At 37.3% G+C, this 17545-nt stretch overlaps 1 protein-coding gene and 1 long non-coding RNA gene across 3 annotated transcripts in view; one reads left to right on the forward strand and one right to left on the reverse strand.

Moving 5' to 3' along the window:
• LOC136844912 (uncharacterized) overlaps nucleotides 1-17545 on the reverse strand; it is a 511857-nt gene that overhangs the window by 136625 nt on the left and 357687 nt on the right. The window lies entirely within an intron of this gene.
• The window catches only part of LOC136844549 (high affinity cGMP-specific 3',5'-cyclic phosphodiesterase 9A-like), a 31166-nt gene continuing 14804 nt past the window's right edge, over nucleotides 1184-17545 (forward strand). Inside the window, 7 exon segments of the mRNA XM_067113832.1 lie at nucleotides 1184-1332; nucleotides 4640-4733; nucleotides 5080-5154; nucleotides 5291-5377; nucleotides 8976-9137; nucleotides 9139-9164; nucleotides 10332-10488. Coding sequence (XP_066969933.1) covers nucleotides 1184-1332; nucleotides 4640-4733; nucleotides 5080-5154; nucleotides 5291-5377; nucleotides 8976-9137; nucleotides 9139-9164; nucleotides 10332-10488 — 750 coding nt within the window.

The following is a 17545-nucleotide window of genomic DNA, read 5'->3' on the forward strand; positions in this document are numbered from 1 at the left end:
ACTCAGTGTCACTCCCATCATATTTCCCCTCATCCTCACTGTTGTGTGGCATCATGATCCAGTCAAGTGGATTTTCAAAGTCCTGTGCATGTACTCTTCAGACAGTTAGCTTTCCACGGCCTCCCCTCCCCCAGACACACCGATGGGTCATCGCCCTTTCACCATACAATGACTACCACGTGGTATTCTAGCCTCCTTTACATATGTTACATGTACTACCAATCACACCCTTAGGGATTTTATGCAATATGAATTAAAAAGTTGTTTTGTAAAGTCTCTCTAGCTCATAACTAGGTTGCGTGACATCTCTTGTTAGTTTCTCAGAAATCAGCAGGCATCCATTAATCATTTCAATGTTAATTATCTATTCCCACGCCTAAGATTGTCGTCCCTACTGCCTAGTGTTTAAATCACTATACCAAAGGTAGCAATCATGCCTAACAATGTGAAAAACCATAGTTTTCATTATAAAATTTAGACAACGTCTGCCATGATTTTCACCGAATAACTTATCACTAAAATACAAACCATTACAAATAAGTTTTTTTTCAGACACCATTTGTACAATACAGATGATTTGCACAAAGACTAACGATTTTCACTGGACAATATTTGCAAGCATTTCACAAAATTTACCGCATCTTGTCAGCAAAACAGCAAACACACACCATAATTTTGCACATAAATTTTGGACAATAATTGCATCAATCAAAACATCTCCACTAAACACCTTCTCCACAAAATTAAACAGGACCTAACCACAATTCTGCACCAAAAACCTGGACAATGTTTGCATATATATGCATATCGAGGATTCTCACCAATAGCCTTCTCGGCAAAATGACAACAGTGAAGAAATCACTATATGCATTAAAAATCTGTACAACACTTGGACCAAGTTTGAAGAATTTCATCCAAAAGCAGCAAAATTCTACATGTGAGCCGTAATGTTGAAAAATCAAATATGCCCACTAGATACCAAACAACAAACCAGAATACCCGAAGACATACATTTCGCTTACAAAGTGGCATTTGCGTAAAAAACGAGATCTGAACAACTTTTTTTCACAACAAAATTTACACATTTGCATGATGATTTATACCAAAGGCAAAATACGAAACTCGACTCGCTAACAACAACAACAACAACAATAATGTTTGAAACACCTGTAGCAACCATTTCATGCTATACTTATGTTTTCCACCCTTGACCCCTGCTGGAGACAGCAAGAGGGTTATCGAAATAGAGAAGTTCAAGTACGAGATCGCTGACATCCGAGATGCCTTCCTGACCCACCAAAGGACGCGCCACGTTGACTTTGCCAGGCTAAGGTACGAAAGCTCCTGTTTTGTTGTTGTTGTTATTATTATTATTATTATTATTATTATTATTATTATTATTATTATTATTATTATTATTATTATTATTCAAGAAGATGGTTATACTGCAGAAAATAATTTTTTAATTTTTCTGATTCTCTTTTCTGTGAAACAAGTTCATTCAACAACTGCCCAATATTCATAATAAATCACCCAAACAAGAAATATACAAAAAAGAATGATTAACGTTTTGCCATTTTAAATATAGCATGACCACAACAATAATTGATTCTAAACTGGAATACAGTAAGGAGGCTAGTGTCAGCTGACTGGAATTACTACAAGACAGCTTGTCCTTAATTGGCTGGTGCCCGACCCATGCGAGCCAGGAACTGACTACGAGGGTTGAGAGTACATTGCCGTTGTCTTTACAGCTGGTGTATGGCTTGGGAAATCCCGAAGGATTTGTTCCCGGGAGTCTCGCCAATGGGGTATGGTTGAAATCTGGGGTATTAACAATTGGAGATGTCACTTGCACTGGTAGTTTTCTGTTTCTTGCAACCAGTAACTCTCCTTAAGGGGTAACAGCAGACCATGTTGTCCTCTTCTTGAGAATTTCATGCAAATCATAGGTAGAGATGGGTGGTTTTCATGACGATATAGGTGCCAGGATCCTTGGAATAGGCATCAGAAACAGTAGACCATGTTCCTCTTCTTGAGAATTTCATGCAAAGGTAGAGATGGGTGGTTTTTCGTGTGGGCCAAAAGCCAGTCAACCAGGGATGAGCACCTAACGAATAGTCACTCATACCACCTTACCCTATAACTATCCTCCCACTACACTCCACTGTAAAACGTATCATAATCCTGATCAGCAGGATTTCTGCTCTGGTCATGCCGCATCAAAATATAGTAGTGTTAACAATTCATTTTTTTATGTTTCTTGTTTACCTTATTCAATTTGCATTTTTTCTCACGAGGTAAATAAAACCTCCCCTAATTAGTCCACAGCCTTCAATGGATAATAAGAATATAGGATTACTGAGCGAAATTTCTCCCACAGAAAAAGGAATCATCAGAAGAACTAGGAATCTATATAATAAGCTGACCTCGGTTAATGCACCATCATCTTTTAACGATACAAGTAGAGAGTCTGCTTCCCAATTATTAATGTTATTAATTATTTGATATCATCACTTTCTCGTGATCTTAAATGGAAAAATAAAAGTCCGCAGTAGTAAGTATGTAGCATATTGCTATATACAGGAAGCTTTCGCCGACTTGATCAGTTGGCCTCTTCAGCCTGAATAAACATAGAAATAATAATACATTAGGACAGCATCTTTGAAAAATGGAAAACCGGCTTGTTATTTTTTCAGGTAACTCCAGAATTGCTCAATAGTCTATTAGCAGTTCTCTGGGAACGTCGTGGCACAGTAGAGGCTGGCATATTGGTCGTTTGTCTCACTGCTTGTTGGGTCTCCACAAATGGCGAATTTGGTGGTTCTACGGTTGTTCCAGAAATTACTCTTACGTTGTTAAATACATCTGCAGGGCATAATGAGGAAGCAGAAGCAGGTGGAGCAGTCGAAAGAGAATCTAAATTTATTAAGGCAGTTAAACAAACCAACTTACTAGTGAAGAAATCCTCCTGAGTAAATGTTTTATTATTCTCAAAAGTACTCAAAAAATTTATGGGGGGCCCTTCTACGACCCAACGTTTGCCAATATCTTTTACTGCAGTTTTTGCAAGGTATTGAATAAACACCAACTTCCTTATTAGTGGCACCATTTTCTTGTCTGTTTCTTATAACCTGACTGCCTACAGAATTCTAATAACTAAAGGCTGATTTCACACTTTTGGATGATAAGGCATTTCTTTGCAGCAGGTAATGATTGGCGATATGGTAAGACTAAAGTGTTAGCGACATCGACTTTTTCCTTATTTCTGGGACTGTAGTAATTACCTTTTGCTTTGGAAAATGCTTTAGTTATGAAATACTTTGGATAACCCATATCAAGAAAAACTTTAGTTATATGTTCAAATTTCCTATCAATATAACAAGGGTCACAGATTCTGAGGGCTCGAGTAACTAAATTCACTGTGACATTAGACTTAACACTTGAAATGTGGTAGGAAAAATAATGAAATACATTTCTAAATTAGTTGGCTTACAATACACTTCAGACAAGAAGGAAAGGGTATCTGGATTGTGGTGAACTATTACATCTAGAAAAGGTAAGCTATTATTATTTTCATATTCCACAGTGAACTTTATTGACGGAACTAAACTGTTTTCATAAGTCAAGAATTCGTTGAATTTATCTTCCCCTCTCTGATAAATAGTAAAGACATCATCAACATACCTAAACCAGACTAAAAGTCTAATATTTTCAGGACAGTTAAATATAAATTCTGATTCAATAAACTCCATGCATAAATTGGCGAGTACGGGACTTAGAGGTGAACCCATGGCCACACCAAACTTCTGCTGACTGAAAGGTTCCACCATCAAAAGTAAAAAGTGTATTGTCGCCACAAAGTTTAATAAGTTCTATGAAAGGCTGTTTAGGAATAGGTGGAGTAAAAATACCTTCTTCCTCTTTCTTATGCAGATGGTGAGCTCAGCGTATATCTAGGCAAGTTTTCACCTTCACAATTACTTCATTCATACGGTTTTGTAGACAGAATCAGGAACCTAAGCATTTGTCCCGGAAAAATGATCACTTTAAATGTAACTGCCCTTTTCACCAATGTTCCCTTGGAATTTGTTTTAGACCATTTGCGTAAGAAGGCTTCTGCTTCCTCATTATGCCCTGCAGATGTATTTAACAACATAAGAGCAATTTCTGGAACAACCGACGAACCACCAAATTCGCCATTTGTGGAGACCCAACAAGCAGTAAGACAAACGACCAATGTGCCAGCCTCTACTGTACCACAACGTTCCCAGAGAACTGCTAACAGACTAATGAGCAATTCTGGAGTTACCTGAAAGAATAACAAGCCGTTTTTCCAGTTTTCAAAGATGTTGTCCTAAATGTTTTATTTTATTTCTATATTTATTCAGGCTGAAGAGGCCAACTGATCAAGTTGGCGAAAGCTTCCTGTATATAGCAATATACTACATACATACTACCGCGGACTTTATTTTTCCATTTCCACTAGTTTGTTGAGTTTCATTACACAAGGTAAAGATGGTAATACATGAAGACCATATTAATTTGATGGGGTTAATTTCGCCCTCTCATTCTCTCTTTCTCTGGCGATAATTTGTAATTTAAAGCTACACCTATTATCCTTCTTTTCTTTGTCCAGGCCAGCAGTTACGCTACCGGCCACGTTTTTCTCACCAGGGACCGTGAGAGAACATGTCATCACCTTGCAGCGGGAACCACCAGCGTTCACCAAGGTAAAGACCCTATACTTAGTTTATATTTCTCCACTCAATGCGGGCCACAGTCGTTCACAACAGGCCCACATGTTCAGCTGAAAGTTTCGGCAATAATATCTTTAGACAAGTGCATTACCCTTTCTTTACGGGGGCTTAAGGCCATCATGAAGTGGTGGACCCTTTGTAACTTATATTTAGACAGGTACTAAAAAGGAAGTTGGTTTGACACAGACACCTTCATGTTGACAAAGCTGCAAGCATTTATGCGAAAGAAATTAAGGGTGCTGTTGCTATGATAATAACAGGCTGGAAAATTCACAACCAAGGCTACAACATCTGAAAAACATTCTATATTGTTTTACAGTACCGGCTGACAACTGAAACAACAGAGAACCTGAAACAACCTTCTTTCGACGTCTGGCAGTGGGAACCTAACGAGGTAAAGCAACATTCCATGGATCGGGAATTCCTTCTACAATGTCTACAGAAGTAAAGAGAAAATAAAACAAACAGTAAAAAATCATACCATTTTTTGAAAGGATTATACTGATCAGGTTATGGTTTCCTATTCACAGATGCTGGCACTGATAGAACACATGTACAGAGAACTAGGACTCCTCGAAGAATTCTGCATCAGTCCACCGACGATACGCAACTTTCTGGTAAAATCACCCTCACTCTACTCTAATTTTGTACCATGACTAACCTACTGTAGCTTTTGCATTTTCCGGCATGATTCCATTTAATTCAAATGGAAAGTGTCATCATTCTTGCATTAACTATACAGTCTTTCTTTTCCCCTTCTGTTCTTTCGTTTTCTTCACTTAAATATTCTAAATAAGTCTCCTCACTGTCTTCCCCATAGCTGCCCTTACCAATTCGTTTCCATTCTCCTTCGTACGTAAATCTTTTCATCTTAGATCCTTTATTAGCTTTAACCGTTGTCTTTTATTCAACACAGTTGCTATTTTCAACTAGGCTTACTGACGCAAAAATCCTTTTCATCTAAAGTAACTCATCATCCAATATAGACGTCAAATCCAGACATGATCCCACTTTCTCACACACTTGTTATTTTCGCTCAGACTTGGTCATTTTAATGCATGCCTCTCATTTTCCTCCATCCCTGATCCATGTGTCACTTTAACTTAATAGTGTGCCACTCTCTAAAATTATAAATAATAATAAAAAAGTGAAGGTAGGTATGAATTTTTATTTTTACCGAAAAATTGTTCTCTTTTAATTAGTTGTCATTTTCATTAAAGGCTTTCCATTCGTTTTTGCACAAATATTCAACTCTCTCACAAAGCTTCAGTTCTCTTGTATAAAGTTGCCATTTTCATCATGATCATCAAGAACCTCCCACCTCACTTCAGAAAGGATTATCCATTTCTATTTTATGCAAGCTACTTTCAATCAAGAGTTTCTATCCTTTTCCAAACAAGTGTCCTTTTAACTCTGAATCCCCTTAATATTTCAAAAAGGGGCGTTATTTTTGCCAAGAGACTCCCTTTTCTTTTACACAGGTCTTATTCTCGGCCGGAGATTCCCTTCTCCCTTGCACACGTGTTATTCTTGCCAGTGGATTCCACTGACTTCTTCTTAGATGTTATTCTTGCCAAGATATTCCCTTCTCTTTTGCACAGTTATTATTCTTGCCAGAAGATTCCCCTTCTCATTTGCACAAATGCTATTTTTGCCAGCAGATTCTATTGTCTTTTTCGTAGGTGTTAATCTTGCCAGAACTTTTTCCTTTTATTTTGTACAGTTGTTAATCTTGCTAGGAGATCCCCTTCTCCTTTGCACACATGTTACTCTTGCCAATAGATTCCACTGCCTTTTTCGTAGGTGTTATTCTTACCAGGATTTTTCCATTTTATTTTGCACAGTTGTTATTCTTGCCATGAGATTCCCTTCTCTTTGCACAAATTATTCTTACCAATAGATTCCACTGTCTTTTCATTGGTTTTCCCTTTTATTTTGCACATTTTATTCTTGGCAGGATTTTCCATTTTATTTACACACGGTTTCTATTCTTGCCAGGAGATTCCCTTCTCTTCTTTGCACAAATCTTATTCTTGTCAACAGATTCCACACTTTTTTCAGTATTTTGGTGTTATTCTTGACAGGAGATTTTTCCCTTTTATTTTGCACAGTTATTATTCTTGCCAGGATTTTTCCCTTTTATTTTACACAGCTGTTATTCTTGACAGGAGATTCCCTTCTCCTTTGCACACATTATTCTTGCCTACAGATTCCACTGTCTTTTTAATAGGTGTTATTTTTACAAGGATTTTCCCTTATTATTTTGCACAGTTGTTATTCTTGCCACGATATTCCCTTCTCCTTTGCACACGTTATTCTTGCCAACAGATTCCACTGCCTTTTTAATAGGTGTTATTCTCGCCAGGATTTTCCCCTTTTATTTTGCATAGTTGTTATTCTTGCCAGGAGATTCCCTTCTCTTCTATAAAAATTATTCTTGCCAACAGATTCCACCGTCGTTTTCGTAAGTGTTATTCTTAGCGGGATTTTCCCCTTTTATTTTGCACAGTTGTTATTCTTGCCAGGAGATTCCCTTCTCCTTTGCACACGTTATTCTTGCCAATAGATTCCACTGTCTTTTTCACAGGTGTTATTCTTACCAGGATTTTTCCATTTTATTCTGCACGGTTTCTATTCTTGCCAGGAGATTCCCTTCTCTTCTACAAATCTTATTCTTGCCAACAGACTCCACACTCTTTTTCGTAGGCGTTATTCTTACCAGGATTTTTTTCCTTTTAATTTGCACAGTTATTATTTTTACCAGGATTTTTCCCATTTATCTTGCACAGTTGTTATTCTTGACAGGAGATTCTCTTCTCCTTTGCACACGTTATTCTTGCCAACAGATTCCACTGTCTTTTTTTGTGAGTGTTATTCTTACCAAGATTTTTCAGTTTTATTTTGCACAGTTTTTACTCTTGCCAAGAGATTCCCTTCTCTTCTACAAATGTTATTCCTGCCAACAGATTCCACTGTCGTTTTCGTAATTGTTATTCTTAGCAGGGTTTTTCCTTTTTATTTTGGACAGTTATTATTCTTGCCAGAAGATTCCCTTCTCATTTACAAATGTTACTCTTACCAGTAGATTCCACTGTCTTCTGTAGATGTTATCCTTTCCCGGATATTCCCTTCTCTTTTGCATAGTTGCTATTCCTGCTTGCCAGGAGATTCCCTTCTTCTTTACACCTGTTATTCTTGCCAGTAGATTCCACTGCCTTATCCATAGGCGTAGTTCTTGGCAAGATATTCTCTCTTATTTTGAACAGTTGTTATTCTTGCCAGGAGAGTCCCTTCTCCTTTATGAAAGTATTATCTTGACAGCAGATTACGCGGTCTTTTGCAAAGATTTTATTCTTGCCAAGATATTCTCTTCTCTTTTGAACAGTTGTTACTCTTGCTAAAAGATTCCCTTCTCCTTTGTGTAATTGTTATTCTTCCCAATGGAATCCACTGTCTTTGGCACAGTTATTCTTGCCAGTAGATTCCATTTCCTATTTTGCAGATGTTAATCTTACCAAGATGTTCCATTCTCTTTTGCCCATATTATTTTTGCCAGATTCCCATTTCTTTTGCAAAGATGGTTTTCTTGCACTTAGATTCCAGTGTCTCTTGCAAAGGTGCTATTTTCACAGAAATGTCCGATCAATTTACTTTTTGCACGTGTTATTTGTCCAAGAGGTTCAAATCTATTCCACATAGTTATTGGGCCGGGAAGTTCAATTCTCTTTGCATAAACGTCACCCAGGGTGTCTCATCTTTTTTATACAAGAGGTAGTTTTTACACTAGTTTTTCTCACAAGTATCATTTTCAGCCAGCTTCATTTAATCTCCCTCTTGCAAAAAAACATTTCATTCATCATGAACCTGCATTAACTTTTACGTGGAAGTCAGTTTCACAAAGGCCTTTGCTTTTCCTTAAAAATAGTTGTTACTCTAAGTCAAATTTCCATTTTTTGCAAGTGTTATATTTACAATGGGGCTTTCTTTTTTATTCCTACAGATGTCATTTTTACACACATATTCAATTTTGCTTTTCCACGGCAATTTTACAGTAAAGATTTTTCTTTAAATGAGGACTTTCACAAACAGTTTCATTCTTTTTGAAAAAATTCTCATTCTTTTATTAAGATGCAATTTTTACCAAGGGCCTTGCATTCTCTTTCACTAGAGTCTTTTTCTAATCTCTTATTATTTTCCACTCCCTTTCTGACGCAGGTGTCCGTGCAGGAAAACTACCGAAACAACCCTTTCCACAACTTCCGCCACTGCTTCTGCGTGACCCAGATGATGTACTGCCTTATTTACCTGTGTCGCTTGCCGGAGAAACTGTCGAAGAAGGAGCTAGGGGTCCTCATCACTGCCTGCATATGTCACGACTTTAGATCATCCTGGTTATAATAATTCGTAAGAGTTTATGCTCTCTTGGCTATCAATCAACAGTTCATGTTCATAATTTTAGTTCTATAAAAAGTTATGTTATTTTCTAACAAGTATCAGGTAATGTACAATATGCATCAAGAAATCGTGGATTGGATGATTTAACGGATACCATTAAAAGGCTTTACACTCAATATGCATTGATGAAACTTTTCAGTCGTGTTGACTGATTTCGGCTTATCGTTTCCCCCACGTTTTGACTCTAACTGCTTTTACAACAGGTCAGTCTCAAGGCCAGATTTCCTTTTCCAATCTCTCCTTCGTTTCATGTTTTGTAATTTCAAAGCTCTACTTTTCATCCACAAAAGCTTAACATTTCAGTTTAGCTGTACATCGTCGAGTTTCAAAGACAAAAGAGACAATAAATATATTTTAGTAGCGATGATGTAACTTTATGAGTCACTAACGTCCCTTCTTCCTAAGAAACTAAGAAACAAGGCACACGCTTAAATATAAAAAGAAAAATTTATTTTACATTATATATAAATTTGTATATATATACATACACACACACACACACACACACACACACACACACATATATATATATATATATATATATATATATATATATATATATATATATATATATATATATATATATATATATATAAACATATATTTTCTACGTGCACAAACACAGTAGAAGTCTTATGCAAATATAGACTCATTGTAAAACTGAAAAATTACGCAATGATTACAGCTATCTTGGCAATTGTATAGATTAATTAATTTTACATTTAATTGGCGCCACAACGAAAGATTACTGACATCGAAAATATTATTAGTTAAAAATAAAAGCAAATGTATATAACAACCACTTGTCACCACCGGAAGGATAAAACCTACCATGTCTTATTTCTCAACGGTTCTTATTTGATGTGCATATCTGTATAATGATTATTAATTTATCTTCATTATTTTTATATTTCATCTGAATTTCGCACCTTTTTCCTCCTTTACAATAACGGAGTTCCTATTTTCTAGAAACTTGCTTGGCGAGTCAACGATTTAAGTGATCTTTTTCTTGGCTTGTTTCACATGTGCGTTAACATTTAAAAAACAACAGAAAATACTAATGTCAGACGAGATGGATCACTGTGTATTATTCCAATTTCCCCTCTTCCCTGCCAGCTACCAAATCAACGCTCGGACGGAACTCGCTGTCAGGTACAACGACGCCTCGCCCCTCGAGAACCACCACTGTGCCGTAGGATTCAGGATATTGGCTAATCCGGAATGCAACATCTTCAGCAGCTTACCCGAGTCCCTCTTCAAGGAAATTCGTGGGGTAAGTGTAGTAATAATAATAATAATAATAATAATAATAATAATAATAATAATAATAATAATAATGATAATAATAATAATAATAATAATAATAATAATAATTATATTTGGGCAGTGGACCCTCTTTCAAACATATAGTGTTGAATGTTATTGCTATATCAGCTGCATTCAATTTATTTAGTTTTCTCTATTTTTGCAATATCTGATTTTTCTGGGCTACTACATGCTGCCAGTAACTCACCGATGTTCGTCATTTCCGGAGAGGAAAACAGTCGCAAACCCAGGGTGTAATTTTATCTCTGCCGAAGACACTCGATCAATTACAGAGTACCGCCAATGGTAATTGAAATCTGGTACTCATTGTCCTTCGATTTTTCAATCTTCTGATAGATATTTGCTAAAGTTGTTTCAAGGCCACGTTGCTCTCAGGCTCGGCAGAGTATGTTCTTGCCGAAAGACGGGAGTAAACTAACGTTTGTTGTTGTTTAAGATAAAGCAAGCCTTGTGCTGGCACGGGCTCTTGCTCCTGGAGCAACCCGTAAATCGATCGTGCTTAGTTCTGCCCTTTATATACAACGGGGGGTCGACTGTAAGCTGACCGTTGACTGGCTGAGGAGGAATGCGCGCCGTTGATTGGCCGGCGAGATTTTCTCTCAAGCCAAAATCTTAAGGTATCATGATGGTCTCGTTGCTGCAGCCTCGCTGAGCGGCGGGGCTAATTATTATTATTATTATTATTATTATTATTATTATTATTATTATTATTATTATTATTATTACGAAAAAATGTTTTGATTTAGATCATGACATATTAATTAACACTGAATTATGTTTTGATGCAGATCATGACATTAATTAACACTGAAGTATCTGATAGACCTAGAACACAAAATACACCTCCAAAAGCATAACTGTAAGTAGGGGCATGCACGGATCAACATTGACTCAGGGAACCAAGACGAATTAATGACAATACATAAGAATGCCCCAAAATTGAAGATTGGAAAATTTAACACTCTTGAGACTCTTCATTAAGTTACCCCAACAATACAGATAAAAAATTTAACCATCTTGGAGACGTGACTTTTCATTAAGTTATACCAAGAATACAGATAAAAAACTTAACACCCTTAGAGACGTGGCTCTTCAATTAACTTACTCCAAGAATACAGATTAGAAAAATTAACCCTCTTGGAGACGTGGCTCTTCATTAAGTTACCCAAAGAACACAGATAGAAAACTTAACCATCTTGGAGACGTGGCTCTTCATTAAGTTATCACAAGGATACAGATAGAAAACTTAACCCTCTTGCAGACGTGGCTCTTCATTAAGTTACCCTAAGAATACAGATAGAAAACTTAACCCTCTTGCAGACGTGGCTCTTCATTAAGTTACCCCAAGAATACAGATAGAAAACTTAACCATCTTGGAGACGTGGCTCTTCATTAAGTTAACCCTCTTGCAGACGTGGCTCTTCATTAAGTTACCCCAAGAATACAGATAGAAAACTTAACCCCTTGATATTAAGTTACTCCAAGAATACAGATAGAAAACCTAACCCTCTTGGAGAAGTGGCTCTTCAATAAGTTACCCCAAGAATACAGATAGAAAACTTAACCCTCTTGGAGAAGTGGCTCTTCATTAAGTTACCCCAAGAATACAGATTGAAAACATAAACCTCTTGGAGACGTGGCTCTTCATTAAGTTACCCCAAGAATACAGATAGAAAACTTAACCCTCTTGGAGAAGTGGCTCTTCATTAAGTTACCCCAAGAATACAGATAGAAAACTTAACCCCTTGGAGACGTGGCTCTTCATGGATAGAAAACCTAACCCTCTTGGAGAAGTGGCTCTTCAATAAGTTACCCCAAGAATACAGATAGAAAACTTAACCCTCTTTGAGACATGGCTCTTCATTGAAAGAATACAGATAAAAGCCTAACCCTCTTGGAGAAGTGGCTCTTCATTAAGTTACCTCAAGAATACAGATAGAAAACCTAACCTCTTTTGAGACATGGCTCTTCATTAAGTTACCCCAAGAATACAGATAGAAAACTTAACCCTCTTGGAGAAGTGGCTCTTCATTAAGTTACCTCAAGAATACAGATAGAAAACTTAACCCTCTTTGAGACATGGCTCTTCATTAAGTTACTCCAAGAATACAGATAGAAAACCTAACCCTCTTGGAGAAGTGGCTCTTCATTAAGTTACCCCAAGAATACAGATAGAAAACTTAACACTCTTGGAGACATGGCTCTACATTAAGTCACCCCAAGAATACAAATAGAAAGCTTCACCCTCTTGGAGACGTGGCTTTTCATTAAGTTACCCCAAGAATACAGATAGAAAACTTAACCCTCTTGGAGACGTGGCTCTTCATTAAGTTAAAAATAAGAATAAAGAAAGAAAGCTTAACCATCTTGGAGACGTGGCTCTTCATTAAGTTACCCCAAAAATACATATAGAAAACTTAACCCTCTTGAAGGCGTGGCTCTTCATTAAATCACCTCAACAATACAGAAAAAATTTAACCTTCCTGGAAACGTGGCTCTTCATTAAGTTATCCCAATAACATATCCCAATAACACAGACAGGAAACTTGAACCTCTTGGAGACGTGGTTCTTCATTAAGTCACCACAACAATAAAGACAGAAAACTTAACCCTCTTGGAGACGTGGCTCTTCATTAAGTTACCCCAAGAATACATATAGGAAACTTAAACCTCTTGGAGACGTGGCTCTTCATTAAGTCACCCTAAGAATACAGATAGAAAACTTAACCCTCTTGGAGACGTGGCTCTTCATTAAGTCACCAAATGAATACAGATAGAAAACTTAATCCTCTTAGAGATGTGACTATTCATTAAGTCACCCCAAGGATACAGATAGAAAATTTACTATCTTGGAGACGGGCTCTTCATTAAGTTACCCAAACAATACAGATAAAAAATTTAATCCTCTTGCAGATGCGGATCTTCATTAAGTCACCCTAAGAATGCAGATAAGAAATTTAACCCTCTTGGAGACGAGGCTCTTCATTAAGTTACCCTGAGAATGCAAATAGCAAACTTAACCCACTCGGAAAGTGGTTCTTCATCAAACTACCTCAAGAATACAGTTAGAAAATTTAACCATCTTGGAGACGTGGCTCTTCATTGAGTTACCCTAAGAATACAGATAAAAAACTTAATCCTCTTGATGACGTGGTTCTTCATTAAGTTACCCCAAGAATACAGATAATAAAGTTATCCTTCTTGGAGACGTGGCTCTTCGGTAAGTTACCCCAAGAATACACACAGAAAACTTAATCCTTTTGGAGATGTGGCTCTTCGTTAAGTTACCCCAAGATTACCGAAAAGAAAACTTAACCCTCTAGGAGACGTGGCTCTTCATTAAGTAATCCCTAAATATGCATGCAAAACATAACCCTCTTGGAGACATGGTTCTTCATTAAGTTACCCCAAGAATACAGATAGAAAACTTAACCCTCTTGGAGGCGTGGCCCTTCATTAAGTTACCCCAATGAGACAAATAGGAAAATTACAGCTCTTGGAGACATGGCTCTTCATTAAGTTACCCCAAGACTACAGATAGGAAATTTAAACCTCTTGTAGATGCGGCTCTTCATTAAGTCACCCCAAGAAACCAGATATAAAACTTAATCTTCTTAGAGACATGGCTCTTCATTAAGTCACCACAAGAATACAGATAGAAAACTTAAACCTCTTAGAGACGTGGCTCTTCATTAAATTACCCCAAGAATATAGATATAAAAGTAACCTTCTTAGAGACGTGGTTCTTAATTAAGTCACCCCAAGAATACAGATAGGAAACTTAACCTTCTTAGAGACATGGTTCTTCATTAATTCACCCCAAGAATACAGATATAAAACTTTACCTTCCTAGAGACGTGGTTCTTCATTAAGTCACCCCAAGAATACAGATAGGAAACTTAAAACCTCTTGGAGACGTGGCTATTCTTAAGTTACCCCAAGAATACAGACAGGAAATTTAACCCTCTTGGATACGTGGCTCTTCATTAAATCACCCCAAGAATACAGATAGAAAACGTAACCCTCTTGGAAACGTGGTTCTTCATAAGTTACCCTAAGAATACAGACAGGAAACTTAAACCTCTTGGAGAAGTGGCCCTTCATTAAGTCTCCCTAAGAATACAAATAGAAAACTTAACCCTCTTGGAGACGTGGCTCTTCATTAAGTTACCCCAAGAATACAGATAGAAAACTTAACCCTCTTGGAGATGTGGCTCTTCATTAAGTCACCCTAAAAATACAGATAGAAAATTTTAACTTCTTGGAGAGGTGGCGCTTCATTCAGTCACCACATGAATGCAGATAGAAAACTTAACCCATATGGAGACATGTCTCTTCATTGAGTTACCCTAAGAATACAGATAGAAAACTTAATCCTCTTGGAGACGTGGTTCTTCATTAAGTTACACCAAGAATACAGATACGAAACTTAACCTTCTTGAAGACGTGGCTCTTCAGTAAGTTTCCCCAAGAATACACACAGAAAACTTAATCCTTTTGGAGATGTGGCTCTTCGTTAAGTTACCCCAAGATTACCAAAAAAAACTTAACCCTCTAGGAGACGTGGCTCTTCATTAAGTTACCCCAAGAATACAGGTAGAAAACATAATCCTCTTGGAGACATGGTTCTTCATTAAGTTACCCCTAGAATACAGATAGAAAACTTAACCCTCTTGGAGACGTGGCCCTTCATTAAGTTACCCCAATGAGACAAATAGGAAAATTAAAGCTCTTGGAGACATGGCTCTTCATTAAGTTACCCCAAGAATACAGATAGGAAATTTAAACCCTTGCAATGTAGATTATACAAGAAACCAGATATAAAACTTAACCTTCTTAGAGACATGGCTCTTCATTAAGTCACCAAAGGAAACAGATAGAAAACTTATACCAAACCACCCTTTATAAAAGTAACCTTAGAGACGTGGTTCTTCATTAAGTCACCAAGAATACAGATATAAAACTTAGAATGCAGATAAAAATACAGATAGGAAACTTAAACCTCTTGGAGATGTGGCTTTTCTTTAAGGAGAAATTTAACCCTCTTGGACATGGCTCTTCATTAAATCACCAGAAGAATACAGATAGAAAACTTAACCATCTTGGAGAAGTGGCTCTTCATTAAGATACCCAAAGAATACGGATACAAAAATTAACCTTCTTGGAAACGTGGCTCCTCATTAAGTCACCCTAAGAATACAGATAGGAAACCCAAACCTCTTGAAGACGTGGCCCTTCATTAAGTCACCCTAAAAATACAGATAGAAAACTTAACCCTCTTGGAGACGTGGCTTTCATTAAGTTACCCCAAGAATACAGGTAGAAAACTTAACCCTCTTGGAGATGTGGTTCTTCATTAAGTCACCCTACAAATACAGATAGGAAACTTAAACCTCTTGGAGATGTGGCTTTTCTTTAAGTTACCCCAAGAATACAGACAGGAAATTTAACCCTCTTGGACATGTGGCTCTTAATTAAATCACCACAAGAATATAGATAGAAAACTTAACCCTCTTGGAGACGTGGCTTTCATTAAGTTACCCCAAAAATACAGGTAGAAGAATTAACCCTCTAGGAGATGTGGCTTTTCATTAAGTCACCCTACAAATACAGATAGAAAACTCAAACCTTTTGGAGACGTGGCTCTTCATTAAGTCACCACATGAATGCAGATAAAAAACTTAACCCATACAGAGACATGGCTCTTCATTAAGTCACCCCAAGAATACAGACAGAAAACTTAACTCTCTTGGACACGGGGCTCTTCATTAAGTTACCCAAAGAATACAGAAGAAAACTTGAACCTCTTGGACATATCACTCTCCATTCAGTCACTCCAAGAATACAACTTAACCGTCTTGGAGACGTGGCTCTTAATTAAGTTACCCAAGAATACAGATAGAAAACTTAACCTTCTTGGAGACATGGCTTTTCATTAAGTTACCCCGAGAATTCAGATAGCAAACTTAACCCTCTCGGAGACGTGGCTCCTCATTACGTCACCACAAGAATACATAGAAAATTTAGCCCTCTTGGAGACGTGGCAATTCATTAAGTCACCCGAAGAATAAAGGTAGAAAATGTAAACTTCTTAGAGACGTGGCTCTTCATTAAGTTACCACAAGATTACAGATAGAAAATGTAACTGTCCTGGTTGACGTGGCTCTTTATTACGTCACCACAAGAATACAGATAGATAATTTAGCCCTCTTGGAGACGTGGCAATTCATTAAATCACCCCGAGAATAAAGATAGAAAACATAATCCTCTCGGAGACGTGGTTCTTCATTAAGTCACCACAAGAATACAGATAGAAAACTTAACCCTCTTTGAGACATGGCTCGACATGGCTCTTCATTAAGTTACCCCAAGAATAAGATAGAAAACTTAACCCTCTTGGAGACGTGGCTCTACATTAAGTCATCACAAGAATACAGATAGAAAACTTAACCCTCTTGGAGATATGGCTCTTCATCAAGTTACCCCAAGAATACAGATGGGAAACTTAAACCTATTGGAGAGGTGCCTTGAGACGTGGCTCTTCATTAACTTACCCAAGAATACAGATAAAAAACTTAACCCTCTTTGAGACGTGGCTCTTCATTAAGTTACCCAAAGATAGAGACAGAAAACTTAAACCTCTTGGAGACGGAGCTCTTCATTAAGTTACCCCAAGAATACAGATAGCAAACTTAACCCTCTTGGAGGCGTGGCTCTTCATTAAGTCACACCAACAATACAGAAAAAAATTAAACCTTCTTGGAGACGTGGCTCTTCATTAAGCTATCCCAATAATACAGATATGAAACTTACCTCTTGGAGACGTTGCTCTTCATTAAGTCACCCCAACAATAAAGATAGAAAACTTAACCCTCTTGGAGACGTAGCTCTTCATTAAGTTACCCCAAGAATACAGATAGAAAGCTTAACCCTCTTGGAGACGTGGGTCTTCATTAAGTCACCAAATGAATACAGATAGAAAACTTAATCCTCTTAGAGATGTG

Source organism: Macrobrachium rosenbergii, chromosome 13 (assembly GCF_040412425.1).
Source record: "Macrobrachium rosenbergii isolate ZJJX-2024 chromosome 13, ASM4041242v1, whole genome shotgun sequence".
Classification (NCBI taxonomy): domain Eukaryota; kingdom Metazoa; phylum Arthropoda; class Malacostraca; order Decapoda; family Palaemonidae; genus Macrobrachium; species Macrobrachium rosenbergii.